The 9,503-nt window shown below is 44.4% G+C and overlaps 1 protein-coding gene across 1 annotated transcript in view; it reads right to left on the bottom strand.

The window, feature by feature from the left end:
* Positions 1-1,860, bottom strand: part of CMTM3 (CKLF-like MARVEL transmembrane domain containing 3) — a gene marked incomplete at its 5' end in the record, with an annotated part of 5,251 nt that extends 3,391 nt beyond the window's left edge. The window contains one exon of the mRNA XM_009072044.1: positions 1,705-1,860. Coding sequence (XP_009070292.1) covers positions 1,705-1,860 — 156 coding nt within the window. The remainder of the gene's footprint in view (positions 1-1,704) is intronic.
* Between the last annotated feature and the right edge of the window lie 7,643 nt (positions 1,861-9,503).

Genomic DNA, 9,503 nt, shown 5'->3' with positions numbered 1-9,503 from the left:
ATTCCTGCTCTTGCAGATGCTGCTATACCTCCTGCTTTTAGCATGCCTGTGCCAGGCTGGCCTTCCTTCAGGCTGAGGAGGGCTGACTCTGGCATTTACCTCGGAGCGCACCAAGAGCTGCAATGGAAGAATCATCTGAAATGCCCTAAAAAGTCTCTTCTTTAAGCAAAACTGTGGTACTGGAGGTTCAGGAGAGTACCAGCTCCCCTGGGAACACGTATGTGCTTGTCTCTCCATGGATGCAGACCTACATGATGATGTTCATGTTCGTCTGTCTGTAGGAACCCCTCATTCAGGAGCTCAACACTTTGTGCAGTGTTGAAATGATTTATACTTAGTATGTCCACTTGTAACTCCAGCAGCCTGCCTGAAGTGCACATGGCTGTTGTGAGCATCCAAATATGTGCTTCTGGGGCTGAGGCTGCCGCTCTGCAGGGCAGGGCCGTGCCCTGTGACTCCAGCTGCAATGTGCTGGAGCAACAGTGTCTCTGAAGTGTGTATTAAATGGAAAGCTGTGATTCCCAGGACACGTGTAAATCATGGGAACTGCAATAGTGACATCCTGAGCTCTGTTCACAATTAGCTCTTCTGCCTTTTCAGACCAGATGGATGAGTAAGATACCGTCTCAAAACACAAATCCTGCAAGAAACTTGACTCTTCTGAAGTCAGGACAAGGTCTGTTATCTACATTCTGTGGCTGCAGTATATTATGCTAATGGCCATAATAAACATACAAGTGCCTTTTTTGTCTTAGTTCTGGAATCAGACACACATAGAAAATGGGAAAACGATGGAACTGAGATTACCCACTGAAAACTGTGCACAGTCATAGTCAGTCACTGATACTGTTTTATCCATCAGTGGCCTTGCTAATGTTATTTTTATACACTGAGAGCTCTAGTTCAAATCTCACTATGATGAAGTATTGCCAGTGCCAAAAGAGAATCCAGACTGATTGGAGGGGTATTTTTTGAGGCATTTGTACTGCTGGACAGATGCTCCCTTTGCAGTGTGTGTCTGAGGCAGGAGGGACATCCAGTGGCCAGGGATGTCCTGCAGCCACTCACTGAGCACTCCCTTGGCAGCCACTGCCTGCCTGTGTGGGCAGGGACTGCTCTGCTGGCAGCAGCTCAGGGCTCCCCCGTAGAAGCAGCTGTCAGTGTGTTTGCATGTGGGTATGACTCTGCCCCTCAACACCACTTGCCTGAGAATTTAGAAACAGTGTAGTAAGGTCTAAGCATTGCTGACATTGTGCCTGTTTCCCCATTTGCAAGGGTGGCAATAGTAAGGAGCCCCCAGCAGTGGTCAGACTGACCGAGGCTGATGCTGTCTGCCTCTGGAGATCCAGCCCAAAGCCATTTGCCTGGACTCAAGCATAAATTCTGTGCTTTGATAAAGCCATGCTTTGTGTCAGCACCAAAAGAGCTACAGTGTATAGTTCAGCACTCTAAAGAGAGCTTTGGGATCTTCTGAACAAGAGGCATCATGGACATGTTTCTAAAAAGACGGTGAAGATAAGTCAGCCTGAACTCCTGGACAGTCCCTTTTACTCCTGTTAGACTTGAACAAGAGACAACAACATGGACATGTTTCTAATAAGGGGTGAAGTTGTTAATAGTCAGCCTAAACTCCTGTACAGTCCCTTTTACTCCTGTTACACTGCAGAATTAAGTCTGAGGGTTTATATTGCACATTTCACTTACCGTCAAAGGCCAGTAGAGTCCTTTAAACTTCTCATTAAGTTTGGAGGCGTAGGCAAAAAAAAGAAACAGTGCCAGCAGAAACTCTAGGAGTGGTGCCATCATGAAAGAAGCTGCTAGAGATGCAATATAGCAGATAAAGATGATAAATGACAGCACCTAGAGTAAAGGGAAAAGTGGTGTTTATTCGCATGGAATAGCAGAGCCGCAGGCAGCCAAGCAGCTTTGAAGTGTTATTTTCCCTGTGTATCTCTGTCAGTGCTGCTGGTGATGGCATAGCTTGCTTCCTACATTTTTTTTTTCCTTAGGCCAAATGAGTTTTCTTGTTTAGCATGGAATAAATCTGAAGTAATGGTGTATATCTGAATGTGTGTGAAATCGCTTTTCCGGAGCGCTGGGTGGATTTGCACCTCTCGGAGTTGGTGATTTGCTCTGGATTGTAAACAGCTCTGACAACATAATTTGGAAAATGGAGTGGGGCACAGCCAAGCAAGCAGGCCTTGAAGCTTTCAGCCGTGACAGTTCTCATTTGAAACCCAAATCATTGCTCAGACAGCCCAAAGTAACACAGTGTTTATAATCCTCTTAGAGTTAGAAGAAAAAAACTCTGCTGATGACGGATAGAAAAGGGCCAAGAATTAATTGTTCTGTGATTTCTGGAAGTATCTTCTTTTAGTTTTCCAGTGTAAACAGCTGTTTTAGAGAGTAATAGGACAGATAACTCCCATAGATTTGTCTTATCTCCATGATGTTTCCTAACTCTAAAAAACAATAAAAATGGCATTTGTTTTCCCATCCTATTAAAATACCTTTGGAATATAGTTTATGGCTCTAAAATCGAAAGTTTCACAATGGGAAAATGGCTCAAGAAAATGAGTGCTGTGCTACACTCGTGGACTTTCAGCTGCAGAGCTTGTGAAAGTGGGAGGGGAGGGAACAACCAACAAACTTAATAACATATTCAAACCATGTGCTGGGAGTTGGTCACCTCCAAGAAGAGGCTCAAGCTCTGTAACCTTGCAGGGAAACTGGTTGTTGTTTTCATGTTGGTTCATCAGCTTAAAGTAACAAGAGCAGCTATGATACTGAAAAGCACATTTCGTGCCAGTATTACGTGCCAGTTTGCACCTTGACTGCTCTATCCAGCCTTGGAGAGAAACCTCTGCCTTCCCAATGCCCAGAGATGCTTCTGGCCAGCATGGCAGTGAGTACTGTTTGAGCATTAGATTACAAGGATCTTTTGAACCTTTAAACTCTAAATTGGGACACTGACATTCCCACTCGTACAGGACTGAAAATAAATGTATTATTTCCCCCAGGTGGCAAATCTGAAAGCAGATGTGGCTTCTGAAAAGCTGATCAATGCATTTGCCTTGGTAAATCTCAGCTCCATGGATTTCTTTGCTTGCTGCGAACACGTGCTCCTTGGGACCATGTGCACCTCAAAAAAAAACATTGTTACACTTGAATGATAAGGCTCCTATAATTAATTATTGATTATTATGCCTATGAGAGGTCAGTCAACCCTCAAACACGTGCATCAAAACAGCCTGTCTAGGTTTAGGGGGAAACTGAATAGTTCAACCCTGCTGCAGTAATTTCTTGACTGAATTAATTAACAAGCCTTGACTCTAAGCCTGTTTTTGGGGAGAAGGCTGTCAGTTCTTGACCAGGATGCTAATAGCTGCAGTATATTGTTTGCATCCATCAGGACTGGGTGGTGAAGTTAGAGAGGATGTGACATTTTTAGTCAGAGACTATATTTATCTTAAAAGGCCTATGCATTGTTCCTGTTTCCCTGGGTTCTCAGAAACTGACCTGGTATAATACAGAGTTCATTTTGGCCTCCAGGCCTGTTACCTGTTAATACTTACCCGATTTGTTGCTACTTATCCTATTATTATTTGCTTATTTGCAGGTTTTTCTAGAGGTTCATATAGTGGAGGGAACTCATTCACTGTACCTCATCCTTAGCATGGTACTTTCTTTCTGTGAGTGGAAACTGGTAAGTACTCTTCAATTTGAAGAGAAGTGGATATAACAGAGCTTGAAAACTACTGAAAGGAGAGAGGACTTCTTCCTTCCTGTCACACCCACCACCTTCCCAGCCCCAACAACAAAGACCTTCTTTGTGAATCTGCTTCAGTGGCACTTCTGAAACACAGTTTAGATATGGTTTCATGTCTTCTTGGATTAAAATGAAATCACCATGTATCTAGGACATTTCATTCTTGTTCTGGTGTTGAAAGAAAGTATTCCTTATTCTGGCTGAAGGAAAGGCTGAGATGGCTCAGCTACAGGGAGGAGATGTGTTCAGAATAGGTCCCACCAACCCAAACCCTTTCAACAGCAGAACATTAGACCTCAATCTGCTACAGCTCTTATGAAAGGATTAAATGCAGTGTTAAATAACACCAACTACTACAGCAGCGAGGGGACATGGAGAGGCAAATTTCAGGTATGTAAGTTGATGATGCACAGTAGAGATCCTTTTGATCTTGATTCTGGTACAGTACATCCTGTGCTCTGTCTGCCTTTGCACAGAGAAAAAGTTTTCCTGTCAGAAGCATTAAGTGTTAGGTGAAAGGAAGAGCCTTTGTGTTCTCTTGTCAACTTTATGGTTACCAGACCAGTTATTTGTTCAAACCAACCCCTCTGTTACTGGTAGATCACAGCAGTCTCCTGCTGCCTGTTCCTCAGCCCTGCAGGATAGCAACTGTATTCTCATCATCACCACCCTCACTGGTGCCCATTCCCCACTCCTGACTCCACTTGTCAACATCCTGTTGTGCAGGGGAAGTGCATGACAAGGCACATTAAGAAAAAGACACCCTTGAATTGCAAGGCATTCCTTGATTTCAACAGGTTATTGATCATATTAGTAAAGGGGAAAGAATATCACCTGAAGAATGATAACTGCTCTCCATTTAAATATCATTCCTCATTTTGGAGGCACTTGGAGACTGAAAAGGCCCAAGGAAGATTTTATGTGGAATATCCACCTATAAAATAGTGGACCAGATTTTGAGAATGAAGGTTTATAAGACTGTACTTTCAGATGCTACAGCCTTCACTGGGGGAAGGCTGGAAGGCATGGAAAGGGCAGGGAGGCAGACACTGGAAACAGCAAGAGAGAAAAGGGAAGGAGGTGCCTGAAGGCTGCCAGCTGATGGCTATGGTGCTAACACTTTGTTCTTTGGCTTTCTTGGTTTTTGCCTCCTGTCACAGGCCTGACATGGATTTTGATGCCAAACCTAATTGGTGGTTTGGTGACAGCCCTGTGTAATAAAACAGCCCACAAATTGCAGGGTTTTGATGGTGTTTCTCATTTCTCTTTGTGCAGAGCTCATTTCCCCTTCTGACAAGTGGAGTGCACAGGCTCCTTAAGCAATACTGGACATTGTCTGTTACTGTCTTTTCTGATTTATAAAAGTGAGTAGGTATCTTGTTATCTTGTCTGACCACTTGATTGCACTGCCACTAACTTGAGCATTTGATAATATCTTAAAATTTGGGAATTTTAAAAGTACACCTCACCCCCACAACACAAACACTGACGTGCCAGCCTGTACCCAGAAATAATGGCACCTACTTACTTACTTTTCTTACTATTACTTTACTACTCTTACTTTTCTCAAAGACTTCAAGTCTTTGAGACAAACATCTGGCAAACTGAAAGTTGCTCTAAAACCTCAAAACTAACCTTCAGAATACAGCCTGACCCCTCTAAAGACTGTCAAATGACCCACTGCACATCACACTTGTTCTGCATCCTTTCCTGAGTCTGTGTGTTGAAGAGTCATTTGAGAGAAAGGTCAAGCAATGAGACCTCGTTTTTCTAACAGCTCTGTTTCTATGCTGAAAAAAGGGAAGAAAGAGAAAGTTTGTGAGGCTCAATGCAGTTGCAAGCTCATTTCTAGCACTTTCAGAAAGCACTGCTGCTTCTGGGAGAAAATAAACGTAATGTTTTACCAGTTTTGTCCATTTGTATTTACACAGGGTTTTTTCTTCCCCCCTGCTTTGGATTACATCCTCAGCACTGATAGCAGCTTGGAGTCTGAGTTGTTCCTGTGCTGCTGCTGGAAGATTAGTGTGACTGTTGCCAGCTTCACTGTGGAGGAATATTTGGATGCAGAAAGCCCTGGTGCAGCAAAGAGCAGGACAGGATCCTTGGCAGCGGTAAGACTATAAAGAGTATAAAAAATCCTGGCAAAAAAAGAAGCCTGACTTTTCATTGAGCACCTTTTATGTACATTCCCCACCAAATTTTGAGCACCTTTTATGTACATTCCCCACAAAAAAAAAGACAAAAGAACTATTACACAGTACTTTTTCTTTTCTAAAGAAACTTCTTTGGTGCTGTGTTTCAGAAAGTCATTTTTTCCCATGTAAATATTACTTAATACTCTGTTGCTGGGCTGCTTACACTGGCCAGGCATTATGAAGTTATAACTCATCATATAACCAGTTTGCAATTGAAGGGCTAAAAAATAACCAGTTACAATAGTGAGAGAGCACAGTGTCCCTGAAGGGAGGGAGGACTGCTGCAGTGCTGAGCTCATGGCAGATTACGAGGGTGTTTGTCTCTGTGCAGGGAGAACAGACCCACTGCAGCCCATCGGGGACATGTGTGTGTCAGGAAGGAGCTGACATCACTGCACGCTGCTCTGCTCGGTCACAGCTCCTCAGCTCCTGCTCCTCATCAACCCTCCACAGACACAAACACATTTCCTTAAGGTTTTAGAAGTGGGAGGCAGTGATATCTTTTGGACAAGAGTGCATTTTGTTCCTGTGAGACAGTAAACTGAAAGCAGGTCACTTAGCGGTCTCTGCTATTCAATTACTACTTCTCTGTCGTACCCGTCGTGAAGTTCCTGGTTCCCCCAGAATTAGCTGCAAGGATGGTGGTTGGGCTACAGACCCTGAGAAAGGCACAGGAGTCTTCAGAGGAGACTTTACACCGAGCAGCTGGAAGTCTCAGTTAGGAAGGGCAGTTCAGAGAAGACTGAAAAGACAGAAGAAAGACAGGAAAAGAGGAGAGAAACAGGCACAATGATTTCTACATCCGTTATGTCACCACAAAGGTGACACAATCTTACATATTCATACTGCATTTTTATATGAAACATAAATTGTAGTGCCTCTGCAAACTGGCTTCAGGAAACTATGGAGATGCCAATGAAAATGGTCACCAGGACAAACATATAAGCTTGACTGGAACAGCTGGGGGAGCAGTAGAATGCAGAAATGTGGACACTGCCTGGGCTAGCTCTGGTGGCAGGTGTGAGAGTGGCTGTTAAATGGTTACAACACTGGACAGAGGGAACTGAAAATTGCATGTCTTGAGAGGGAAAAGGGAATGGATGAGATGCTGAACTTGAAGACAGCAACTTGAGTATTTAGGAAAAATGAGTAGCTTAAGAAGATGTAAAAATATATAGAAGAAATAATGGTATGGCGGGAGAATAGAAAGGAAAAAAGAAAAAAATGAACCTGGGCAATAAAGAATGGTGATTAGAAAGTGGAGGAACAGGACAGAATAAATAGGATCAGGAAAGACAGCAAAGCTTATACATGTACTTCATGTTACTGCTTTTTTTCTGGCTCTGTAGCTATCCCAGGTGGAATAAAAATTTAATAAGGCAGGTTAGTGGGGGGGTGAACTAGATGTTCCCCAGAGGTTCCTTCCAACCCCAACCTCTCTGTGATTCTGTGGAGATCAAAAGAAAACAGAGCAGGGGGTGGCGGGAGGATAACTTCCTTATTTGAATAAAATCTGAGATTATAATTAAGCTTCTAGCAGTAATCAGCTTCCTCACCAGCCTGACTTGTTCTAGAGGAAGCACCAGAATGCTCAGACGTGAAAATGACACCAAATGTTGCACAGATCTACAGTCCACGTGGAAATGTGTGGAAGTGTTATTTCTAAAAGTGGCTGCAGCAGTTTGCTTCAATCTGAACAGGGCAGTCCTGGCTGGCAGTGCTGAGCTCCCCAGCTCTGGGTGCAGCTGCCTGGGACACCTTCCCTGGGACTCCCTGGCCGTGCAGGAGCTCTTGGGTGGCACTGCAGGGAAAGGCAATGTGGCACTTGCCTGAATGCACAGAGGCGTCTGCTTTGACTTGTGACAGCTGAACTGGTCACTCACAGGTCACTTCTGCTGGGCAAACAAGGCTCCTGCCGGAGCACACAGTCTGTGGTTCTGGGGGCTGAGAGCTTTGCTGAGGCAACTCCTGTTCCCTCTCTGCCACAGAGCTGAAAGGAGAAGTGCAGCCGTGTGCTGCAGTCAGGCTGTGCCTGGAGCAGCTCTGGAGCTTCGAGGGCAACACACTGTGCAGCCTGTGGTGCTTTGCTTTTTGAAGGCTGAAAACCTGTGAGTTTCCTGCAGCCGCAGAGCAGCTCTGCTCTACCTGCAGCAATGCTGCTCTCTGCACGGCCTGGAAGCCAGAGAAATACAGTGCATTTCTGGTGAACTGCCAAGCTGCTGGATAATGATGTGACAGAGATACTCAGTAACAGTAATGAGGACCCCGCTCTGTTTCTGAACAAAAGACACTATTCAAAATGTGTATGCCATGAATCCTATTTACATATGTTTATGCAGAACCCAACCCCACCCCACGTTAGCACTGTCAGAGAGCAAAAACGAAACGTTCAGGACAAGACACACAAAGCTAAAGATGAAACAGATTTAAACTATGATAGATTTAACTTGGACTCATCTTCAATTACTTGGCATTGCGTTTCCCTAATTGTATACAGACTACATTTACTCTGGGGCCTGTGTTGTCTTCAAGGGTTTCTTCTGGCAAAGCTGAGACAACTGGAGAGAAACTACTGCTGCCTCCCCTCTGCCAGGAAACAATGTCCCAAGCACGTGGGATGGCCTGCAAGGAGCACACAGAGAGCTTCTCTGCAGCTTCAGCAGATGGGATTTTAGAGCTGCTTCCAGCCAGCCAAACCCTCGGGAAGCACTGAGTGGCCTTATAAAGGATAAACCCCTGTTTTGTCAAGACAAAGCAGTTTTTATTACTCCAAGGAGGCATAATCAGTACTTCTCTATGACAACAAAAGGGTGAGTCTGATCCCATGACCAAAACAGTATTCCTCAAATGTGTCATCATCCAGAGAAGTTAAGAAGCCAGTCTGAGAGCCATCATCTACTGGCTGTGAGCTCGTAGAGAAAATTCCAGTATATGTTATAGTATGTAACAAAAACATGTGCCAAATAGCCAAGTTAGCTGGGCTCTGGTATCTCCTGAATGTGTGCTACAGATGCCTTATGATGGGGTACTTGGAATTTTTTGGTGGGGTTGATACAGCCCATGGTCTCCTGCCACCCAGTGCGAGGCTTTCCCCACCACAGCAGTCGTCCTCCTCTCCTGACTGAATGTTTTTTCCTCTCAAAGCCAGCCTGGCATCTCCTGCCTGTTCCCTGTGCTGTGTGCCACAGGGCAGCACCCACAGCCTCACAAACTTCCAGGGCTGGTCTTTACCAGCTGCTCATGGTGGCTCTGCCTCCTCCTGCCTGTTCATTCCCGTCCTCTTGCTTGAATTTCCTTGTTTCTGTCCCTGAGCTAGCACAGTGGGTAACCAAAGACACTTTGCACTATAAACAGCACTCCAAGAACTTGACTACTAGCTTGGGCTGTCCTGATATTTGCCTACCTGCTGCCAAAGCTCCAGCTAAAAGTATAGAAAATTTCGTGTTTCAATTTATCATTATTTCTAGCAAAAATTACATCAAAGGACGCATTTCAACCAACTATCTTCCTATTCAAAAGTTAAATTTCACTGTGAAATA

Source organism: Acanthisitta chloris, unplaced genomic scaffold (assembly GCF_000695815.1).
Source record: "Acanthisitta chloris isolate BGI_N310 unplaced genomic scaffold, ASM69581v1 scaffold1473, whole genome shotgun sequence".
Classification (NCBI taxonomy): domain Eukaryota; kingdom Metazoa; phylum Chordata; class Aves; order Passeriformes; family Acanthisittidae; genus Acanthisitta; species Acanthisitta chloris.
Note: the sequence above shows the minus strand (reverse complement) of the source record. Positions and strands in the feature narration are given on the sequence as shown.